At 39.9% G+C, this 25,145-nt stretch overlaps 1 protein-coding gene across 2 annotated transcripts in view; it reads right to left on the bottom strand.

The window, feature by feature from the left end:
• The window catches only part of pknox2 (pbx/knotted 1 homeobox 2), a 106,697-nt gene that overhangs the window by 28,468 nt on the left and 53,084 nt on the right, over positions 1–25,145 (bottom strand). For both annotated transcript variants that reach the window (XM_084373980.1, XM_084373981.1), the window contains 2 exons: positions 10,601–10,707; positions 6,873–7,009 (listed from right to left, as the gene is read on the bottom strand). In XM_084373980.1, the coding sequence (XP_084230106.1) occupies positions 6,873–7,009; positions 10,601–10,687 (224 nt within the window). In that variant the 5' untranslated portion in view covers positions 10,688–10,707. The remainder of the gene's footprint in view (positions 1–6,872; positions 7,010–10,600; positions 10,708–25,145) is intronic.

The following is a 25,145-nucleotide window of genomic DNA, read 5'->3' as shown; positions in this document are numbered from 1 at the left end:
TTTTAAAAAACTACTAGCTACTAGCAGCAGTTAGCAGCTAACTCAAATTAACAAACAAAAAAAAAAAAAAATAAAAAATGACTCCAAATTAGGCAGACAAAAAGGCCTGGGAGCTCCCTACCCTTCGAGCAGAGGACAAGATCAACCGCCATATAACAGGGACGGTAAATGATTGTTTTTGTTCTGTATTGCCATTGATATTTTTTAGAAAGTGCTGTCAATCTCCAATGTAATACATTGCACCAGATGCCGAAGCTATTGTCTTATATGTCTTGCCTCTTTTGCTTCCAGAATGCCAGCATGCTAGCTGATACCACACACTTGGACAGCATTATACTGCTGTTTGGTTCAGTGTGAAAAAGCAGAGCTGCTGTAATGAAGAGCCTCTGCTGCAGCAGTATTACTGGATTTCTTGTGCTTCAGATGAGTGTATGTACATTTCTATCTCAGGTCTTCTCTCATCTGGACCGGCTGGAAGGCAAGACAACAATGTTCATTGAGAGTTAAGTAAGACTAATCAGTACATGATGTCAAAAAAGAACCTTTAAAAAATGCACAGTCATCTACAGATTCTGCATCCGGCAATAGTTCTTTTCATTGGTGAGAATAAGAAATGCAGATAAAATTTCAGTCTGAATGGATGGATCCCAGAGGGCATTACTTGACAGCTGTGAAGTGCAAATGGTGTTCTTTTCTCTTCTATGTGTGCTGTAGGCCACTTCTGTGCCAAGAAAAGATAACATGGATTACTAAGTTGCCCAAGTAAAAAACAAAAAAAGGAAAGAAAATTGTAGACTTCCTTTCTCATCCAAAGTCAAGCAGTGAGGAAACTCATAAAAAGGGGTATCTGACAGAAACAGCCAATAAAACTACTTGAGCTTTGACACAGTTTCCTGCATTCAGCAGCAGCCGAGCACCAACACACGCTGACCTGCTAAATGGAGGAGGCACGGCCTGTTTTAAGCTCGTCAGACAGCGACTCTTTGCGCTGCTGGAAAAGCAGCACAGTGGTCGAGGATGCATTGATGCATTGTGTCAGTGAGGATAAACAGACTTTATGGTGCATTACAGAGGCAGACAAACACAGAGGCGAACACAAATGTGGATAACGCCGTCCTTGGAGGTGTCAAATTAAACACACTCCCTCCTGATGCGTACAACACGAGAGGTCTTCAAATCTTCACTTCTTTTATGCCATTAACAACAAGTACACACACAAGCAGACACACCCGAGGCTGAATAAATTCTATTATTTCTTGGAGTTTGGGGAACGATAGCGTGATGGTATGTTAACCTTCCCACAAACACACACACAAAACCTTAAATCCAGTCTCAATGCAAAATGCCCAGGCTGACCAGCATGAGAGAGGCTTTCAGCAAAGACCCACTATGGATGGGAGTGAATGATAATATGCACCATACAGGGTTCTACGCTGCAACACTGGCGTCTTTGTAAAAGGATCTCACCACTGTCAAAACACAGAATAAATCCAACATTATTCTTTATAGCTTTCTGTCACTTCCATTTACAAATAGATTGTGTTAGATATGATGAACAACATTCTGGTATTTTTAAACCCAGGCCCTATATTTACATGTTTTGGCATGCAAATGACTCCTTTTCACTTAAAGTTTTGGAATCAGTCAAGTAGATCGCCTCAGCTGGCAGCCGCGAAATGGCTGTAATGGCTGCAATGTATTCCTTTGGGGCAACTATGACAATGAAAGTTGCGTATACTAACAGTGTTTGTTTCTGTCACTGACAGGCTGAGGTTGTTATCCTGACAACATAACGGAAACAGCTCCTACAGAGATAGACCTTTTTGATCCATTTTTTTTTACCAGAAGCACGTGTTCAAGTAGATGTCTTGCCCTGAAATCTTGAGAGGTGAGTCGTTAAATATTATAGATTCTTGCCGGCTGTCCCTTTAGGTAAACTCCAAACTTCATCTCCGACTTTGTCTCAACGTTGTCTTCCTGTAACAACTCACCTCTCGATATCACAAGAAGACCTATCCTTGAACAAGACTTGTGTTTTCAGTGACAGAAAAGATTTAATTATTTGACAGAAAGGTCTATCTCTGTCGGAATCATTTACGTAATGTTGTCAGACACTCAGAATAAGCAAAACTCAGCCTGTCAATAGCAGACAGAAGCCCTTTTAGTGGAAGGAACTTTGACAGTCGGAGTCGCCCCAAAGGATCACCTTGCATCTATTGCAGCCGTGTTCCAGCTGCCAGCTGAGGCGATCTACTGGACAGATTCTTAAACTTTTGGTAAGTATAAATCATTTACACACAAAAACATGTAAAAATACCTGAATTCCTCTTTAAGCCAAGAAGAGTTCAGTATGTTTTATGAATAGGTTCTTGTAAGAAATAAATCGACAGAACAGATTGTGTCTTTTTGAGACAATCAAGGTGAGAGCTGTCTTTATGGAATAGTTTGTAGAGGAAATGTAGAGAGTACAGCTCATACTGTATGTGTAATACTGCCTGAGAGGACTTCTGAAAACCACACTTGTCTTACTGCTTATCAATGATTCCCTAAGTTCCCTGCATGAAAAGCAAGCGAGCAGCTAACTCAAACAAACGTGTGACCTTAAAACAGCGTGTTCTGGTAAACACAACTCTTCTACCCAAGCTGTTTCTAAGCATCATAAGGACATTTCTGTACTGCATATAAAAAAAGGACTATTATGATGTCTCTTTTAATTAAGTGCATGTTTCCATTCTGCGTTGAATCAGCTTCCATCAGCCGCGAACATTCCCAACCTGAAAAACAAAAGCCTTGCTGGCTTTTTAATAAGATGCAGAGAATCCAGAAGGATCTTTATAGTAAATGCCACAACTCATTAGGCTAATTACCCTATCACACATTTACTCCGCTGCTAATAACAAAGTAGGCAGAGAGACAGAGAGAGGGAGAGAGGAAACCACACATCTCCTCATAAAGTTGGCATTCGAGCAATTAGTGGAAAGAGACATTAAAGCCCACACAGACTTCCTGAGCAAAATAATTAAAGAAAAATGGGGGAGATGTTGATTCTTTGCGCTTTTCTCTTTTCAAAGCCCCCATATGAGCACTGTGTAGAGGCAGCAACACTGGCAGGTCAGACTTCTATTAAAATAAGAGTGCTGTTTGTGTCTTTTTGCATAATTTGACTCACTGTGGGAGACATGACTTGCGAAGTCAAAATTAATTGCGTTTATAACAAGGTAACAAGGTGCGTTTAGTCATTAGCTCCTTGCATGGGCAAAAATAATTCCAAAAATTCGAATGTGCTCGGCCTCCTCTGAGTACAGAACAGCAAGGATTTCACTTAACAGCTACAAATAATCATATTTTAACAACACATGCTGGTAAATCCTCAGTTCTTGTTGCTCCCTGAGCTCAGTGCTGCCTCTGACACTGTTGATCACAACATTTTAATTGGCCATCATACACATTTACAGACTCAGCAGGCTCTACAGTATATTCTCCACAGCAACATTTAACTGGTAAATAACTCAGGTTCCCATCTTACTTTATTCTCATCCTCTGTGCACACTGATAACGTAGCACTTTATTTGCCTGTAAAACTAATAATGTGGACCCCGATAGTCTTTAAAGGGATTGAGTGGAATTGCTAACACTAACTTTCAAGAGCATTTTTGAAGGTGACTAATTATCTTACTGACTGATAGTGCTTTAGAGGAGATGAGCACAATAATAATCCAAACTACATTAAGTACTGTATTGACCACTTGCCTATTTGATTTTGCCTGTCCATGCAAAGTCTTACACCTGCTCAGATAAAGACAGGTCAACGTAATACATAGAAAAATAAACACATCATACATACGGTATATACAGTACAGTGTACAATATACGGTATACCAGAGTATGTTACTCCAATATTCCCACACTGGCGGACTGGTAGTGATGTGTTTTATGTCAACCAGCAATGATGGATCTTCTGGAGCTGAGGGGAGGAGCGACCATAGCGACAGAGTGGGCTACAGCAAATAGGAGTGCGGCGGTGCATATGGCATCATAAGCATGCCGACAGTGTTTGTGTAACTACTCTCACCGTCAGTGTAGGGAAACAAAAGTTCCGCAATGCAGGTTTAACAATAACTTTAATTCATTCACACAGTGCTAATGGAGTTACAGCAACGTTAGGTACTTTAAAATCAATTGGCAAGAAAGTATGCATACAAATGTATGTTCTGTGTTGCACTACCAGATAGGATATTTAATTAGCAGGGTGCCATAATAATTGGAGGCTTGATTCATTAATAGTTTAATTAAATTGCTGCTGTTATGTTGAAAAAAAAAATAAAAAGAAAGAAAACACCTAGTCGTTTCTGTCATACTACCACCTATTTGGGTTTTTGAGACACAAATCTGTTACAGTCACATTAACAAAGCCACGGAATCAAAATGTGTTTGAATTCAAGGGGAACTTGTTTCATTTTAATGAAATGGATTGTACTTTGCATCTGCTTGTTTGTGTGTATTTATCTTGGAGGCATATTAAACTTTGTTCTGGCAGCTTGCACTGACTGAAATAAGCCGGCACAGTAGCCTCCATTTCAATTCCTCTCTTCACACGTGGGCACTAATTATTATGAGATCATGCAAGGTCATATTTACTAGTATTTACAAGAGCCTTGAATTTATATTGTTGTCTATTTGTTTGATTATCAAAAGTCTGAGTCTCAATGATAAGCTAACGTAGCCATGGCCTGACTCTAGCTCCATTACTAAACGCATAGAATATGGTTGATATCTATCGTCTCATCTCACTGTAGCTGTGCAGATTGTAAAGCTCCTCTAGGTAAAGTGTGAGTTGTGATACACTTTTACCACCGCACACCACAAAAACAAAACACACTGCTGCAAGTCCTCTTCTACAGCGCATGTTTAAAACCGTGTTACATTCATTGACACACCTAAGTATGGATACACAGGTCCCTGCTTTTATAGAGGCACTCCAATCAAGAAGCTAATAAAGTAAATTTGCATTATTAACATTAATGTATTCACTATAAAAGACAACACAAGGGTAAGACAGCTCAGACACCATTTAAATATAATTAAATAATGAATAAGTCTGTATCAATGCAGCAAATGTGTCTTGTTGTGTTAACTGATACTGTAAGCTGCCTCTGTTCTTGCTTCTGAAAGGAAGAGGAGGAAAGTGGAGACCCAAATAAAAGAAAAACAGGTGGAAGTGCAAGAGGGGCTGATTTGGACTGAGACTACACCCACTAACACCAGCAGCACCACCAGCACCCGGAGCTGCTCCAAACATGGCTGCTCACATCAAAGGCAGCCTTGCATCTCAGAGGAGCTGCTAAGGACTTTACAGCAGCTCGCCTCAGGCCTGCATGCGGGGGCTCACACCTCCTCAGACAGCACTGGTGGATACCCACGGGTGAGACCTGAGGAGCCAGGACAGACATCCCAACATAGTCTGCAGTGTCATCGTTACAGGACGGGCTGCGCCAGACAGTGCAGGCCAGCTCATGTCTCGTTCAACTCAACAAATCTAGTAAGTTGTTGGTTTGCTGCCTACACCCAGCTCGATTAAAAATGTCTGTATTTTGAATAATTTACTTCATAAATAGATAATACAAGCTCATTATAAGGGTGCATCAATATTCTAGTGATAAGCTGAGAGAGGAGTGAGGTGTTTTTTTTTTTACTAGAGTTTTGGGTTTCACCCAGCAGTGATTTTCTTTCTTATTTTCTATACCTAACAAGGTGGTGCCTTCAAGGGCTTCTACATCCTAAATAAAAGAATCGAATTTGGAACAAATGTCAGCAGGGTGATGTGTAAACATCATAAAAAGTGTGACAATAAAAAGAAAAAAAAGGCAACAAGCTTGTATACAGTACAGTGTAAAAATGATCAGATACATTTCACAAAGCTTTCACGCAGAGCTTGCTGCAAATTAATCTAAAAAAAAATACATTAATATTTTTTCTTCTTCAGTAAACTGGGATGTATTCATTTTTGACACATTTTGAAATCACAAAAGTGCAGTGTCCCCCTCTTTATGGTTCTATTATAGTAATGTTTGGACTTTATCTGGACTAAGAAGTACAGCAAACTAATAGTTTAATTCCAAAACGAGAGAGTTTTCTACCACTGAAGAGTGATGCTTACCTTTGAAAATGACTGTTGGCGTGAAAGAGAAATAAATTGTGTTTTAAAATGTAAGTCTGGAACCTTACACAAAACAACTCTGTCTGCCTGATGAACATGTTTTGGCTTAAATTACTTTTTGGTTTCCCTCAGCCCTTAGCTATGCATTCATTTATTTTCTCATCCTAACAGTTAGAATCATAAGAGGTCAGAAACTTCTGTACAGTATACATTGTAAAGAAGAAGCCAGTGTATCAAATGCCTTTTTTTTAAAGTCAGTGTATTAAATTCAAAGAGAAGGATAGTGAGGGAGCTTCTGGTCGCCTTTGATGACTGAAAGCATTTACTGAAGGTGCTTGTTGCTTTATGAATGAGTCGATAATTGAAGAAGGCACCTTTCAAGTACAACTTTCAAAGGTTTTAATGTCATGGTTAGTTTAAGGGAACAGCAAAAAAAACTTGAGTGCGTGTAGCCTTTATGGGCAGGAAGCACATCAAGTCAATTTAATGCAATTTCATGAAGCCAGCATGGGGTTGGAGAGAAAATGCAATAATTATTTCAAAAGAAGAACACTGAAGAGAAAACACAGGGAAGACTGGCTAATGGTCAGTCTTATGTTTACCGCCATGGTTCTGATCCTGGCAAATATTTTTGATGTCAGATTGTGCATAGTTCCCCCACATACAGACCTAGACTATCATGACACATGAACCTCTAATTGGATATTGAACCCACCTGTAAACAGCCCTCTTGTCAGACTCAAGCTGGGCCTGGGGGTCGAGGGTCACACTGACAGAGGTATTTCCTGCTGCAGAGGCTGCTGGGATATGGACCTGTGGGGTCTTGGTGTTCTGCTGAGTGGTGCCCGTCATCTGGGAAAACATAAAAGAATCACAAAATGACTGCACATTTAAACTATTTTGTTACTGTCATCTTAAAGGCCGTCCATACGCAGAGCGATCGCTACAACGACAATGATCCACACTGATGAACGATGCAGAGACAGTGATTCCAAGCATCAACTCCCGAGACCCCATCAGCACCAAAGACTCAGGTTAAATTCAGTTTTTTATTTGTAATTGGATCCTAATATACATTATATGAGTCTTTGATATTTTTTCTAAAAAACAAGACTGAGTTATTAGAGTAGACCATCTAAAAGTGTTTCATAAATGCCATCAATTAGCCTAAATAAAAGAGGTAGACGACAATATAATAAGCAACATTATTTTGGAGAGAAAATCAAGCTGTAAATTTGTAAATTCCCTGTAAATTCAGATGGATTCTGATTGGCCGTCAGTGTTTCAATCATTCATCGAATCGCTCTGAAAGTGATCCCAACGATGTCCCAGCGACATCAGTCACCCCTGTCTTTGTCATTATTATAATATTGGTATGGCTGCGCTATCCACTTGAGTTAGAATGATTTTTAAATTATATATTTATAGTTATTATTCTTGGTGTCGATGGCCCTTAAAAGTTGAAGTAGGAGAGATTCCAATGTACTTCCCAGATAGTAATAAACAACACCGAGAGTCCACAGCCATGCTAGCCTCTAAGAGGCCGTACTTGCACTGCAGTACATATGCTAACACGCTTACAGTGACAATGCTAGTCTGTTAATGTTTAGCATGTTAGCATGCTACCATTTGCTACTTAGCACTAAACACATTGTAAATCTGGGAATCAATGTCTGTACCAAATTCAATGGCAATCCATTTCACAGCATTGATTTTAAATAGAGCTAGGTAGTAAACCACAAGATGGCGGCCATTCAATTCAATGAGTATTGCTCGCCTTGCACTTACACCTTAACATTTTTCTAACTTTCTGAGTTTACTTCAGCTTGTCCCACCCACAAGTCCCCCGCTCTGCCCATAGACGTTACATTGTGATAATGTCACAGATTTCTAAATCACTTTTCTCGGCTCAGGGAAAGTTGTACAAATATAAAACCTCCATGGATCAAAACTTCATGATTGAAAGAGTCATAATTGATCTTGTTTGCATTTTGAGCTGTCCTGTCAACAGTTTTACAAATGTCTTTTACAAATGTTTTATAGTGGTGCTCTATTGGGAAAATGCTTTTGGGGCAGCAGCCATGTCTAAATAATACTTGTTTCAGCCTGAACCAAAATGGTGGACTGACCAACAGACAGAAAGGCAGATTCCTGGGTGTTTCATATTACAGTATTATTAGTTTTTAGGGAAATCAAGACTGATTGAAGAAAGAAACAAGAAAGAAAATGTGTTATAATTTATTCATGTCTGACAAACCAACTCATAAGTTGTTTTTAATAAGCTTGAACAGGGGCTTCTCTTTGCTGATGTTGTTACCAGAAAACTAAACCAGTCACTTAAACCTGCTCCAGAAAACTACTGAGAATCGGGACGAATATGAATATCACATGACCAAAACAGCAGGTTTATCAATGATGGAAAATCCTTCTTCTTGTCTTGAACACGCAGCTGCTTGTGAGTTCGAAGTAATTTTTAATCACTTTTCAGAAGCAATAAGGTGCAACATGCATCCGACGCCGACAGACTACAGATGAGGATGTAGCTGGAATGAATCATTGTTGCCTGACAGGTCAGTAGCCTTGTAATGAAGCTGTAGAGCAAAATTAATTATAGGATATATTTAGTAATTGAACAAGGCATATATAGATTCCTGTTAAATGATAAATATTCATTTAGCAGCTGAACAGTGTGTTCACAACTGGCCATAGAGCTGAAGCATACGTATTGCTTAGCTGGTGGTTCAACATGGAATCATTAGAGAATCTTTTGATGTTATTTGTGCTGGAGGGTGGGCAGGAGAGTGACACGCTTTACGAACACAATCCGTTGTCTTCTTCATCTTTTACCCCACTTTCCTCTCTCATTCGTTCTCTCTGAGGAAATGAGTCTAACAACCCCCCCACCCTTTTTTTGAGTCGGGGTGGGATGGGAGGAAGCTTCAAGTCTTAATCCCAGCACCAAATGGGAAATAAATTAGCTTCTTCACACTTAACTAGCTCTCATTTGCATTTGCCGAGCGTGCAGACTGCAGCTCAGGAGCTCTCCCCTGGCACTAATCCTCTGGGTGAAAGCAGACAGAGGTGGTGTGGACAAGGAGGAGGGTTAGGCGCTCAGATGAACCTGCTCTACCTCCACTCCATGGGATGGTCTGCAGTGTTAGACATAACCTGAGTCCAGCCACAGTTAGGCTACATTAATTACACTGACCTGTGTGAGGCATCACGTATTGTGTTGAACACCGCAGGCTGGGGCTTGACCTCTTATTATACACTTTTACAAGCAATATGTATCACCCTTGCACTCATGTCTTAATTATAAAATGCAAGTCAACCTCAGGGAGCATCATTTTATCATTCCTGTAGAGACTTACATTATGTTTGATGTTCAATTGCTGCTATTACTGTACCTTATGATATTATTTTTACGTTAAGATACTCATTATATCAATATTATTGCTTTACAGTTCACCAAAAAATGAGAGCCTTTACTTCACAAATAATTAACTACTCGACACCATGCCGATGAAAGGCTGGGTGAAGTTTTGTAGTCCACAAATATTTTTGGAGCTTCACAGCAAAACAGTGTTGCCGCATACTCCATTACAAATGAATGAGATGGGGACTTGTTTTAAAATGTAAAACTGAAAAATAGCATCAAATGTCACCATACAGCTTGTCCTGGGTCATCAAAGCCTTGAGACCACAAATTGATTTGAAAAGATGTTATTTAGACCCTTGACGCAAGGTCGAGCTTGTGCACTCACTTCAGATGGGGAAGTCACTTTTAGCTTAACAGCCACAATACAGATTCCATCTTTAAAAACAGGGCGTAAATAATGTCTTGGATCTCTGGGCTTCTGGAGACTTGGAATACACTGGAGGAGCTGTATAGAACCATTTTATGTTTCTATTAGTTGCTTTTTTTATGTTTTAAAAGTCTCCAGCTACAGCTCTGATAAACTTTGTATTAACATTTGAAGTACTGGCTAAACATTAAATACATTACCCGCAATGTACTTTAGCCACTGTGACATCATTTGGAGGTGATTTGTCAGATTGCATGCATCTTCCTCTGCAGCCACAAAAAGCTTACTACTTTTTAATTTTTTTAACTGCATACTTTTTTACATATGCAAAAGTGCTCCCCCAAATGATCAACAGTCATCAGATAATGATTCAGACTTTAAGAAGAGAAACATGGCGTCATCATCTTTTTCCAACTGAGCCTCGCCCACTTCAAACAAGTACAAATACAAGACTAAATCCAAACATTTGATCAATTCACCTATTTTAATATTGACAGAAGATAATATATTTGTATAGGAGCCCTTCAATCTAAGTAAGAAACTGAGAAAAAGTTTTCAGGGCCTTTAACATCCATTTTTAAGGTGCAACCATGTTGGATCATTAACCATGGAGGTACATTCTGGTAAAACCTCTGACCTGTTGGCTCTCCTGGTACGATGGTGGAGGAACGCTCTGGGTGGCCATCATTGTCACTGCAGGTGCTGGGGACACATGTTGCATCATGGGATAGCTTCACATTGAGACTGAAAAAAAAAAAAAAAAAAAGAAACATAAATCCAGTGCCAGCAATTGTAAATTCTATTACAGCAGCAGCCACCAGGTGCTGCTATGATTAAATAATAGGAGATGAGAATCTCACGCAGCATCTTACTCTTCTCTTTCACACTTCTTTTTCCCCGTCTCCATTTACTAATTCATTTCTCTGCTCTGTCTCCCACTGCATGTACTGCATAGAGCTGACAGAACGGCAGGATGATGTATTAATACTGAGTGATCTGACAATGCTACCAAGCAGAAAGAAAAACAAAGCAACGCAGACTCAATCATGGAAGCCTTTACAAAAATACTTTACATACCAGCAGGTTCATAATGACACCGCAAACAAACCCGACTACTTGTTTACCAATTACAGACAGCTACGCTTGTTTGCTAATTACAGTACAGCTGGCTTTAAAGTAACGCATCATGGTGGAGTCACCTTGGTCGTCTCTATGTGTTTGCTGCTGGTGTTGTTGTTGCACTATTACCAAGCCAATCAAGAGGGCTAATTAGGGCTCTTGTTGCTGGGCTAATTGCTATTGGCCGGGACCCCACAGGGCTGAGGGCTGTACCCTGTGGAACACCACTGTAACCATCACCCCCACCCCCACTGAAGGAGCTAATTGGTTCAGGGTTCCATTACACACACACACACACACACACACACACACACATACACATGCAGACCCCCTACCATCACCCCAACTTACTATAGGCAAGCACAGCAGGGGCTCCATCCTGAAGCTACATATAACCTATGTGTATACGCTGCATGAAAATGTCCTCTAAATTAACTATTTGACCTGAGGGGGGAGAAACATGTTTGATCAACTTTATTCTACCTTTTATTTGTTAAGCTGTACTGCTTTAAAACATTTTATAACTATATAGCAAGTCATTTCTGTCAGTCTGTCTGTTAGTCTGTCTGTATGTTATTTGCATATCTGGAGAACCGTTCATTCGCTGTACTACACACTTAACAGGTTTGTTGCCGAGGACCAAAGGAAGTGCAGCGTTTGACACACGACACGCTCAAAATGAACACCGCTCTGTGCAGCAGGGAAGGCGTGGCTTCAGCGCTCTGACTTCATGGCTATGCAGACTGAAGCTGACGATCTCACATGATCTCATGCGCAAGCAGGTGTAAACAAAATGGAGATTAGCGTGAGCAACACTTAGCTGTAGTAACGTGTTACAGTGAGAGTAAAGATAAAAGTAGAAGGTCAAATGAGTCTGGATGAGTGGGTTTCTATTCTACAGCAAGAACTGAAGGTGAGACTTAAAATGTATATCAACAGTAGGATGCTAGCTAACATTAGCCTCAAGGGCTGGAATGTTTACCATTGCTTGGCAGCACCCTCAGCTGCTCCGGGACCCCTCTCTAATTGATTACTGTGGTCCAGCTCAGAAAGTGCTGATGTAATCATCCAGATTTTAAATCCCAAATATCCTACATGTTGGACATTATCAGGGTGCCCCGATCAGTTCAGGAGGCTTAGGACTTGATCTGTAAACCCTTCATATTATCAGATACTCTGTGCAGAACAGCATGTTTTGAACGGTCAATGCACTATGAAAACGTAAACGTTAGCCCTGATCTCACAGATCAATGTTTATGAACACTACAATGTCCAATTTAGTGCTTTAAACACTGATGCAGACAGTCACATCAGCTTCTGTTCAGAGACTAAATGTTCGCTGGATACCTTGAACCACTGGACTTATTGGAAAAGAGCCTTTTAATGCCACATACAGCCTTGCGTGGTCATGAAAGGCAGCCAGCAATTACATTGGACTGGTGCACTTGGGCTGAATAGTATTGACCTGGAGGAAAAGGCTTGATTATAAATTGGTGAAATGGAACTGGAACATTTGAGCAACATCTCTGCATCGGTTGCAACATCCGTTCAGAGCTAACGCCTCAGGAAATAAAAATGTGCAGTAAATCCACCTGACCGGTGAAAGTGAGGATTTAACGTGTGCGACTCTGAGTTGTGACGTTATGGCCTTATGAAAATGTAACAATCAAATAATTTTTACAACAATGCCATGTAAGTATCTGACAGGTCCAATAAAGATCTATCATACATTCATATCATACAAAAAATACACTATGAAGTATTAGGGGCACCCAATATACTGTATTCATAGATGAATTGCACAGACACAGTTAGCAGAAATATCACTGGAACATTGCTGGAATTGTGTGTCTAACTCTTTAAGCCCAGCTCTTCACTTTGGGTTGGTCACACATTCTGTTGCCAGACAGGAAGTGATGCGAACATCTCACCCCCCCTCCAGAATCAGGACAATACATGACAGACTTTCCCCGCCAGTGAGCTCATACCCCACTGAGACCCAGACCCTGGCACTGTCTCTGAGTGGAAAAGTCAGAGACAAGACAACTGGCTGAGACCCTTCTCGGTTTAAGTGGCACCCGAATCCACCTCTGCTGCCAACACTTTGACGTTAAATGCTGGTTTAGTTCCACTGACGAGTTCTAATTTGGGGTTTTAGCTGCAAATCTGCATGTTCTATCATGTCACACTGTGCTTGTGTTTGCTGTGTATGCATGAGTGTGAGTGTATTCAGTGCAGCATTATATGAGCGTGACTGTTTGCACTGTGTGTGTTCACACTTGTTTGTGTGCCATGTGCATGTCTCTGCGAGTCATTTTGTGTACTGATTGCGTCTTCTGGTTTCTGTTCTCATTCCAACTGGTATCAGCTGAAAGGCATCTTCTCTGTTATCAGTCCTCATTTTAATTGCAAATGCAGTGAGCGTGTTAGTGATTAAATGGAAAATTGCACATTAATTGATGAGACTGAAGATAAAGCAATTCCAATTACTGCACAGTATTTTAGGCGGCCTCTCAAGTTTCGCCATCCCTCGAAGGAACGAGCCACCAAACGCCAAATTTGAGCAGGCAATCGTGCATCCATAAATATACACACACAGAGACGTAATGTTCGCACAAACACATACCATCGCTGTTGAGGCGTGAATGTACATACAAGAACAGAAAATAATACTGCAAAAACACCAGCAAATAAGACATTTCATTTCAACAGTGAAATTAAATACACACAAAAATCTTGCCTCATGAAACCCAAAGAACAAATCTCCTCCGAAAAAGGAGACAATAACTGTCTGGAAACAGCTCCCTCTGAACTCACCAAAGGTGTACGGTTACACAATAAGTCGTAAAATTCATTTTGAGGACAAATGACGTGTTTGTTCCTCAACAAAGGCCTTTGAATTATTACAGAGTTCATAATGCATATCAATTGAAAAGTGCCTGTAGTCGCAATCAAAATTCAAAAGCAAGCATAAAATGGAAAATGAGAAGTAGGCATAAAATTATTCCAACAAACATCAAAGGGTTTTGTGAATTTGGATTGGAGGCAGTCGCACTCTTTCATCGGATTCTGTGCAGTAAGAAACACTTCCATTCAGCATTCAATTTTCCAACAATTCTCAGGCGTAGAATGGGCCTCTGCTGTATTGATGTAAGGTTAGTCAGTGGCATAGCTGCAGTTTCACCCCGTTTACCGCCGGCATTGAAATGAAAATCCATATCTGGTCACATATGATGTGATCACTGCCTCTGGCCTCCACACTTCAACCATGTCCAAAGCTTTTTTTCTTGTATGCTTTGGTTGGAAGGTGAATTTATTGTAAAGTGTTGAACTTCTATTAAATAGGAATGGGTATGCTTCCGTCTACAAAACGGATCCTCCTTGTGATTTAAACACAGAAAAGAGTGTCATGAAGAGCATTATTCCACTCCAGTGTGTAACCTGGCATCTGGGTTTTGCAGCAGTTCATTAAAAGCAGACTTGACATAGATGTGACTCTCTCATGTTGAATTATCAACACTTATGAAGACTAATGAAGCAGTGAACAAAGGTGACAGGGCTGACAGAGACACACGAGTTGTAGAGCTCAAGTAGATTCAATCCTTGTGGAAAATTGAAAATAACCATGGTGATGTGTTAGCTGACTGATGCAACTCTGACTGAGATGTTCTGATTTTTATAGAGATGTTGAGCAGAACTCAAGTCACTCTCCTACCAACCAAAGATGGGTGAAGCCTGGAATGGCTGTAAGGCTGTACTCGGGCGTGGTGGTGCTTTGAGCTTGATACTGATGTCAGCTCGCCAACATGCTCAGAAAGACAATGCTTACATGCGGTATAATGTTTGTACTTCTTAGTGTGAAGTGTTAGAATTCAGTTGAGGCTGATGGGAATGACATTCATTTTTAATATATGGTCATACACCAAAGTACTGAAACAGTCAAAGGTTGGCCTGATGATGGCGCTAGATGAAAAGTTTAGGGATCACCAAAGATTTTACAATTCATCCTGACTGGGTTTACAAGCCTGCACAAAATGTCATGGCATCAGTCCCACTGTTTTCAAGACATTACATTCAAACCTCAAATGTCATCCTTATCATGGCACGAAAAGGAAAGACGGGCAATCACCAAGGTCATTAGGATTATTAGTCTGGGAACCAGGAATGATTTTTTCATAAAAATTGATATCAACCAATACTTGTGAGATATTTCAGTCTAGACCAAAGTGGTAGACAGAACAACAGACCAGCATCGGCATCCCCCGAGCCATGCCACACACAAGGCCAGCCTGCTCTCGCTCCCAACGCATCAACTAAGGCAGCCTGGTCAGCGGCACTGCGCTTCTTAGTTTAACGCTGTAGTTACCCCTCTTCTTAAAAATTCTGTGCCAGGGGGAAGCTTGTTTTGTTTGTTTTGTAGTTATGTTAAATAAGTAAGTTAATATAGATAAATCATGTATTGTAGGCTACGTAAGTGATGTAGAGGTGGAGGTAGAGCATCATAGTTTGAAGCTGAAGGCCACTGAACATGCTGCTGTGTTTGACAAGATGGAAGTGAGAACGTGCTGGAAAGGCTTACAACACACTCCGTCCTAAAAATGTAGAAGTGAATGTTTGATCATGATCTGATTTGGAACATGGCTTTTTGTTTTTGCATATCACTCTTTTTAATTTGATGTCATGGTTTTTGTTTTGCACTTTAAGTGACATGTATTTGGATGTGGTGATACAGGGCGGTTTTGGGGATGCATGGACGGAAAATAAACAAATGATAGCTCATCTGAATCTGATGGATTCTCAATTCAGACGACTCTCATTAAAGTGCTGATCCATCAACTAGACCTTCAACTAAATCATGTCGATATTCATGTGTATATTTATTTACTACACTTAGTATTGATTAAAAACTGAGCTCTTCTTGGAGCATGCAAAAACTAGTAAAAACCTCTCAAAATCACATGAGAGACAGGACAGTGTGCAATTCTGAGAAAAAAACACAATCTCCATGAAGCCTATTTCTTAAAAACAACAGTGCAAAGGCTTGTCTGACTTAACTAGTGATCAATTGGATCCGCTTCTAGAATCCTGGAGCTTCCATAAATAATATCCTGTGCATATTCATGAAAACAGAGACAGTATCAGAGATTTACACTCAAGGCTAGATTCAAATCCACTCTCTAAATGTTGAAACCGTGACAGATTGCAGCACTTTAACCTATTCTGATACCTGATCTGATATCAAATGTTCATGCATGAAGAAAGGAGGGATCCAGCTGAACGGCCTACCTGTGGATATAGGGAGCTGAGGAGCTGCAATTTGCACATCCTCCCCTCAAAATCTCATTTAATCTGTCCTGTTTGAGTCTGTTGGTTAAGAGGTTGACCTGCAAATGCAATGAATAACATTTGGGAGTGGGTATGTCACCTTGGTCAGATATTATGCATCTTGATGCCGTGCAAGAGAGGAAGATGAATAAATAAATCAGGTGTTTTTGAATATGAGTAGGATCTAATCATCGCCTTATTGTCAGGCCTGATTTACAATGCAAACACCAGGAGGCGAGGCCTTGATGGCGTTGAGTAAAATGGTGGAGGGAAGGGTGGAATGGTAATGAGATTGGGGCAGGGGTGTGTGTCTGTGTGTGTTGGGGGGGCTGTGTACACATTTGTGGTTGGACCCAACACAGAAATTTGGAAAACACACAGATCAGTGCGCAAACACCCCACTCACAAGTGGGAATGGGCATGCATGCAAACACAGGCATGTATATTAATGCACAAATGCCAACATTAAACACAGAGATAGCAAAGCTTCAACCAGTGTCATCCTGAGGGCAGCATCACACACACTGTCTCTCACCCTAATGCATAAGCAAACACATATCCTTACACACACACACTCAAAGGTGCAAGTGCATACACAGCCGGAGGCGAAGATAGTCTCACCAGTGGTCTTAGGGCTACAAATCCCCCCCAGGCTAAAGCGAGCTCCACACACAGTGCAGCCAGGACCCAGTCCACACTCCCAGACCACCTCATTAACCTGAGCCAGCCGCCCTCCCTCCACCCAGCCTCGCAACACCCTGCTCACACCAGCCCACACTTACAATTCATACTAGTATTATTTATTCATCTGCTCTTGTTGATTGAACTCATCCTCACCCACAAGACAGATATGGCATGGATTTAAAGCCCGGTGAAGGATGTTTCAACATTGTTGTGGACATTGTTAACTCAGAGTTCAGCTAGATCATGGCGAAAGTGGACTGATGTAGGCCGTTTTTTTTTTGGAAGGGTTCGTCTCAAGGGTCAAAGGAGAGAAGCTGGTATGTGATTATATCTCTCTGCAGTGATCTGGAAGTTCCTCAGTTTTACCTTGTTGCAAACACTGATACAGGGCAAGATGTCCTTTTGTTGAAATAAAACACACAAAGAAAAAGTAAGAGCTTCTAAAATGAAAACACGGGTTGAGCATGCTCTGATTTAGATGTGAATCAAGTCACAAGAAGCAAAATGCAACTGACCAACAACAAGACTAGGTCAAAACCTAGTATACAGCCGGACAACGTGCGGAAATGTGGTGTGGTGTGTAGAGTTGAAATGCTCATGTGCAAAAAGACAGCAGAATATTCCTTTGTCAGCGCGGTAAGGAATGAGTTGAGTTGTTATTACATTCACAAGTTACATTCAGATTTCTTTTTGTTAAGCCTACATATTTTACACATTATTAGGACGCCTAAAAAGATATGTATCACTGAGATCTACAGGTTATTTCAGTTTGATTTGCTGACCACATCTCTATTTAAACTTAACAATTCTCCCAGTGTCACAGTTCATGTTTCCCTTGTCTTGTTTGCATCACCATTTACAATTTCTTCTTTACAAGTGCTTTCAGTTTGAGCATTTCCTTTCCAGCTTTTGCATTTGAAATGTTATTTATATTTATATATTTTACATTTAAAGTATGTTTTTTCAATTGATTATTCTTCCTTTAGATTATTTATGACCTGATTATTTCTAGTTGTGTAGTTAAATAATAATCTTTTTAACTGAATTTATCTTGCCTTTCATTTCTGTTTGGTTCTGAACAAAAATATCCTCCATACAGACGATGGTCTGACTGATTGTATGAACGCACCATATTTATAGCTATGATCACACAAAATCCTGCATTGAGGCAGCTTCCCACGATGTTCTTTATTTTTTGAACCTTAGAACAGAGCTGTCATACAATCAGAAAATAAGGTTTTATTTCTCTAATTAACTACTTAACACAATACCACAGCTCTCTCTCTTCATTCACTCTGTAGCTCGCTCTACCACTGCTGCTCTGACTCTCTGTCTCCCACGTTGAGGTGGGGAGTCTGTGCCAACTTGTAATAGTGTTTTAATTAACGGTGAATGACAAATCCTGCACAGTGTGCCTCTAAATTAAGGTTTAATAATTATGAAAAGCATCACCTTCCACCGCCTTCTCATTTCTGCCAACACTTTGGTCACTTTTCATACTTTCACTGTCAGCGAACTTGTGTGTAAGGGGATGGCATCAGTGTTGCGACCTATGTGCAGCAGCTGAGTGGGAAACTCCCCCCGGTGATGTAATAACCATTCACACAGATTAATTAGGGACTTTAAGCAGCGACGGTTGAAGGGATGGCTGTGGCATTTGAGAAAAAAACAAAAAGCTCCACACTGCACATGCGCAATTCCTGATGTTGTAGCACAACAGTCTACTACTACTACAGGTAGTTGCAGAAGTAGTCGTTGTAAGAGTGAAATTTTGCTTAGCAATACTGGTTTTATACTACTACAGTTACCCTTTGGAATGTTTGGCCGATGCCGTAGCTGTCCCTAAGTCCCTAATTTTGAAAGGCCAACAGCCAATGAGCAAACGCTACTTGACTGCCTTGACCAATCCTGTAACTTGGTCGCTCACTCACCTACACACTCAGTCATGGACGAGACCTTGCACAAAATCAACATAATGTCTTGTTACTTGCTGCCGATTAATTGTGTCGACTTGTGGCTGAATTGGCCATTGAGCAAGCTGAAAGTAATTAAATGATCACAAGTTAATGTCAGCAATAAACAAACTGGAATGTTCAGAATTTGTTATGGCTCTACAAGAGTAAATCTGCTTAAGGCAACTTCCCCCTTCAGCCAAACTGACAAAGATTACATCAAAGATTTTTATTTTTATTATTTTAATGAAGTCACTAAGTCACATAGTCATTGTCAAAATCCCAGTGAGTAGGGCTCCACGATATGGTAAAAAAAAAAAAGTGGGAATGATCATTTTTGCATCCTACTTTTCATTTTCACTGACAAAACTATTAAAATCATGATGATGTGACATGTGTCCTGTGCTGAACAAACCTGTTTTCTTACACCTAGAGAACAACATTTGTGGGCCGGGGCATCTCTCTAGCACAACAGCACTCTGCTGTTTGTCACACAGTTTGTTACACACTGTATCAAAACGTTTCAGCTTTTTGCAATTTGGAAATCTGTTCTTGGCCACATTGTGATTTTGATCGTATTGTGATTAATTGTGATTAAAAACAGCTACTGTCACCGTGAAAAGACATTCAAAACTGGTTAGAAAGTGAAAATGTATTCACTGAGCGTTTGAAGACATCGATTAAACGTTCACATTTAGTACATAACTCACCAGGATTTGCAAAACTGTCATTCAGCTGAAAAATGTGTGGTTTCTTAGTTACCAAAATTAAAGCATGAAAATGTCTTTATTGCAAATCTTACAATGATCTTCTTAGAAAGTTATTTAATCTTGAATATGCTTGTATTGCTGGGGCTGGGGGTCGAACCACCAGATTTCACCAGACGCTCTGCCTTCTAAGCTTTAACCACCCCATGTTTTTGTGTGGCGTGAGAATTTGGATTTGTTTTTCATCTTGTACTCCTCATTCCACACATCCTGGTTCAGAGCTGTACCAGTATAAGCACATTTTTTTGTTTACATTATTGTACTGAACTGCTGTTATAATGTCTTCAAAGCTTCTTGTTAGCATCACACATTTTCAACAGTTCCATATTCATGACATTTAATATGAACATTAAATGAGCTGAAATCACGTCTTCATGTAGACCACACTTCTCCTACCGATGAAATCTGAGTTTGGAGAAATACCTTGACCGCCTCTCTTTTTAACCTAACTGAACAAATAATCCAAATTATGACACAAATTTGTGTTTTGTGACACGTTTGTTTCATAACCACAGTTTAGCTGGTGGCTGAGAGGTTGACTGAGCCCCTTTGCCATTTTCCTCTTCTCACTCACTGAGCTGATTCTACTCAAAGCGTTCCTCTGTATCGTCCTTATCAATTTCCAATGACATTTTGTGCTTGAATTTAAATCTATAACCTTTCCAGTTTATTCTCTCATACTGAACTTCTTAATGAACGTCCTTCACATATTCAAATTTGCCTCACAGCCATAATGAAGACACAAGGATTTCCCTGGGGTATGACAGTTTGCAAGATTCATTGCTTTCTTTCTAACTGCTGACAATGGCGTCAGTGCTCCAATCTGACTGCAATTCTTGTTTTCTTTGTATTTATGCAAATGTTTGTTTGGATATTACAGATTCCGGTTTGATTGTGTTCCTTCCTGCTTTTAAAAACCAGATTAAAGGCTCAAGTAAAATGGATAGTGGTAAAACTACAGTACAGTGGAAATTTTTTGTAATTCCCCAAGGACAGGTGGTTTGCATGCAAATAACCTTATTAGCATAGCTAAAAGCCCTTATTATAATGAGGTTAGTTTTTTTTTTTTCTGAAGAGGCTAAACATATAAGACAAAGATAAAACGAATATTCAGGCTGCAGGTAAATGATTGTACCATCTTTAATCATCTGTATCAAGAGGTACCTGATTTGTAACCTCTTTTTTTTTTTTTTTTTTACGTATATTAAAAATGTAAGAAAGTAGATTAGAGCTGGAGAGTTATATTCTATTCTTGTTTCTTCAATTAAAATATAAAAATGTAAATATGTGTTAAAACAAATTGACAAATCCCCCAAAATGTGGGATTTAACAAACAGTTTGTTTAATTTTAACAGGTTTCTGCATTATATTGATGCTTTATTTTATTTGTGTTCATTTTGTATACATATGAATATTGACTCATACAAATCTTTGTACTGAAATGATGACAGAGTGGTTTCATTGTCATTGTGCCACTGGAATCAGTCTCCAGGATAAAATGTTTGCGGTTAAAGTTTCAGCGAACTACTGATACGTTCACATTTGTAAGTCTCATAGGCTGTCATATCACTTTCACATAACATGTTGATTACCTGGCTATCATATCAGGAGGTGGAGGGGATGGCGGTGGATTTACAGGCAAGTGAGTTGTCAAGCCAGTGGCCGCAGTTAAAGACTGTTTCAACATTTGTAAGCATCACACCACTAGATATTTTATAGGAGAGCTCGGGAATATTCCAGTTACGTTATGTGGCCACAAAACATATTTTAAGCAATCCAGTCTCACAAAATGTGAAATAGCTACATTGGTCTACAGTGCAAAAAGTTAGTTTCACAATAATGGCTGTATTGTGAGATACTGAACATGGCGGACATGGCGGTCTTTCATTATCAGGGGAAAATAAAAATGTTAAGATAGTTTCTGCATTAAATGCTTTGGATAATATCTTTAGTGAGAAATGTATGTTTAATTTTCATAATCATAGTTCAGTAATATATATACGTTTTTAGTTTGTTGGTTATTACGAAGATGTATCCAGGTTACGCCAGAAAATAGTTAAATGCAACAGTTTCTGTTGTTATGATGGTTGCTATGGACTCTCTATTGCTGAGACCACCTTGCTTGCATGTCTGAATCATTGTCTTTGTGTTGTGTAGTTATCTGAACTGTTTTGTCATGTCATGTAATACTCATTCTTTAAATAAAAGATTTTAGAGCTTAAATTGGCTTCACAGTCAGCAAATACAGCAGAGCATTAAACATGTGTAGTAATAGATTACTGTATATCAGATGGATATTGGAAAATTGATGTAAACATTTCAACCTAACAATTAAATCAAGGCACGCAAGATTATCTGTACTTACTTACTCATACTATACTAATTATATGATTGATCACTGTCACATATGATGAACAATAAATCATATCCTTAATTAGAACACAGCTCATCTTTACTGTAAAGTAAAATGCCAAAACACCCGAGTGAGCAATCATTTATATGGAACCAGCTTCCCATTGGCTCCAGCTCAAAAGTGCCAGCGTGGTTTGTTTCCTCCCAGTAGGCTGCCGTACACGCCTCAATCCTCCTACATAAAAAATGATAATAAGAACATGGACATGCTCCACTACATACACAACGCACACATGGCAAACATGGCACGTGGCGACCAAATGGTTGTCGGACCTGCTTCAGTGAACTTATTTTTGTTTCAGCTCTGTCGTGGATAAATTTACACAAACTGGCGCTGCATCATTTCCTAAAACAAACACACACACTCATACAGGCACATGAACACACACACACTCCTGGGAAGCAGGTGGGTGGGGTGGGAGGAGAGTGCCAACATTGCACTCCCCTCCACCAACAAAAATAGCACTGCAACAGCGTCTGTGTGGTGCAGAAGACTCAGAACCATGGATGAGATGATGTTTAACTCTCAAGCCATATTAGTTTAAGTATTCTACATTTTCCTTGTCGTCAGCAAATCTAACAAGAAGACCCAGACCAACAATGACAGGCAGCATTGTGTGTATCCAAAGCCTGGTACATCTCATTCCTCTGTACACTGTTAAAAACTACACACTGTTACAATTGGTGACATATTCCTGAATGATAAATGTGAGCATTGTAGTTTATTTTGACTTAGTCCTACTCCTTCTTCCTGAAATACTCTGAGCACATCGAATCAGAACGCTAATAGTCCCCAGCAAATGTACTCATGTTTTATTCCTGTTTGTAGGGTTTGCTAAAAACTGTTGTACTCAGCTCTTTACAGAAATTACTGAGCCTTGTTTAACAAGAGTCTACATGAAAGTGAGGCTGTGCTTAGATACAGAGTTAAATGCTCGTCAGCATGCTCCTCTGACTCACCGGATGTAGAGAATGTGCACCATGTTCACCATCCTTGCTTAGCATGTTAGCCTGCTAATGCTGCCACTTACCACTAAACGCAAAGTAAAGCTGAGAGTGATGAGAATCGTCAGTTTTGCAGGTATTTGTCATAAACCAAAGTATTAAAATATTTTTGCTGAGCTGAGGATGGCACTAGAGGAAACGTCAGAGGATCACCAAAGTGATTATAATCCATCCAGATTTTATACAATAAACCGTCAAAGTGGTGGACTGACCGACTGACAGAGCTATGTGTCACAGACTTTAGCGACTTACACATTGTTGGTTTTGGTCTTTTAATGAGATTTGTTGACAAAGGGAAAAATAAAAAATACTGCCGCCCTAATCCTTTAAGGTTGGGGTAAATGCTCTTTTTCACATCTACAGCTTCCTTAATCATGTCTTGATTAATAATGTCACTGGTTTCCTTTACTAAAATAAAACATGTATGTCATGAACACAGAGGAGAGCTGATGTTATTCAGGTCATCCTGTTTTCTTAGCCAAAGACATTTATGGGTGTTTTTAGCATGAAATATGTGCATATACAGCTGTACTCCCGCATGTACCTTGTGATCCATTCATCTGTGTTTAGCCAACTTAAAAAAAAAAGCAGCTGAGGCATTTTGATGTGGAAAGGTGCTGCGGGGCAGAGTGTCTGCGTCCTGCGGTCGGCACACACACAGGAGGAGCATTTCCTCCGCTAAGCTGATAACCATCAGAACACTGAAGGTAGAAAAATTCAGGCTGAAATTGGAACGGCCAAGCTCATGGAGAGGAAATGTAATCTACAAGAGTTTCCCGCTGAATCCTCCCCCTCCCCCCACCACTTCAGTCCTCCTCGTCCTCCGCTGTCATGTTTGCTGGCACATACATTGTGCAGCTTATCTACCGTTGCATCTGCAAGGTTATTTTTTTAAAAAGGATACCTCCTTATCACAGCGAGTGAGCGCCATCCGTGTCACTCCAGAACAACTTTAGGTACTGGTGAGGCGACGTGACTGACAAGTGAATGGCAGTGGATGCTGGGTGGCTTATTCGCTTTAACATTTTACTCTGTACAGGCTAAATGATACAATCTGCTGGGTGCACCAAGTTTGTGCTTCAAGCAAAGAGCTGACAGCTCAAACTCAAAAGCATTTGAATTAGAAATGAAGTAACTGTAACTAATTCTTTCCACACTTAATTGAATTGATGAAGTAGAGTGGCTTGTTTGACTTCAGTTTTTTGAGTACAAATGTAACAGTCTCATCTGAAGTCTGCTTGATCTGACTATAAAGACTGTTTAAAACACGCACAGGGGAGTTGGCACACCATCAACTGGTGCTTCTCCAGCTAGTGGCAATGGTAAGACATAATCAACTGGGTTTGGAAATATGAACACCCACAGTATACAATACAACACAATTTAATATAATACAATACAAGAATGATGCAAGAAATTAACCTGAACCAACAAATGCTCTGTCAGTGAGGCTGTGGTTTGTTTGTTGTATACTGTATGGACTACTTTCACTTTCACTTACACATTTTTAGCAAATTCTGAAAGAATAATGTATTCCATTGCTAATTAAATCTGACTAGAATGCACCAGTAATAGTAACACACTGAAAAAATCAAGGTTACGTGATATCTTTATATGAAATTGTCTTGTTTGAATAGGCCAGAAATTAAACTGCAGCATAATGGTAGGTCTGTTTTCTAACATAATTTAACCATCCAAATGTGAAAAACAGAACGACATGTTTATTTTAATCATACTCTGCCTCATTGATCACCATGATCTTAAAGGTGGAGTTATTCTCCACCTCAGTTCTTGGCTTTCTTGGCCAACTTTTAACCCTCTGAAAATGATGGTGGGTCATCTGGCATTACCATTACCGTCTTCTGAAGGCTGTCGCAGGCTTAGTTTTTAAGATTTGTTTAAGCCATGAGCGTCATAG

The sequence above is a fragment of the Pagrus pagrus genome (genome assembly GCF_965226575.1).
Source record: "Pagrus pagrus genome assembly, chromosome: 14".
NCBI classification, from domain to species: domain Eukaryota; kingdom Metazoa; phylum Chordata; class Actinopteri; order Spariformes; family Sparidae; genus Pagrus; species Pagrus pagrus.
The sequence above is the reverse complement of the archived record's forward strand: the minus strand, read 5'-3'. Positions and strand labels throughout refer to the sequence as shown.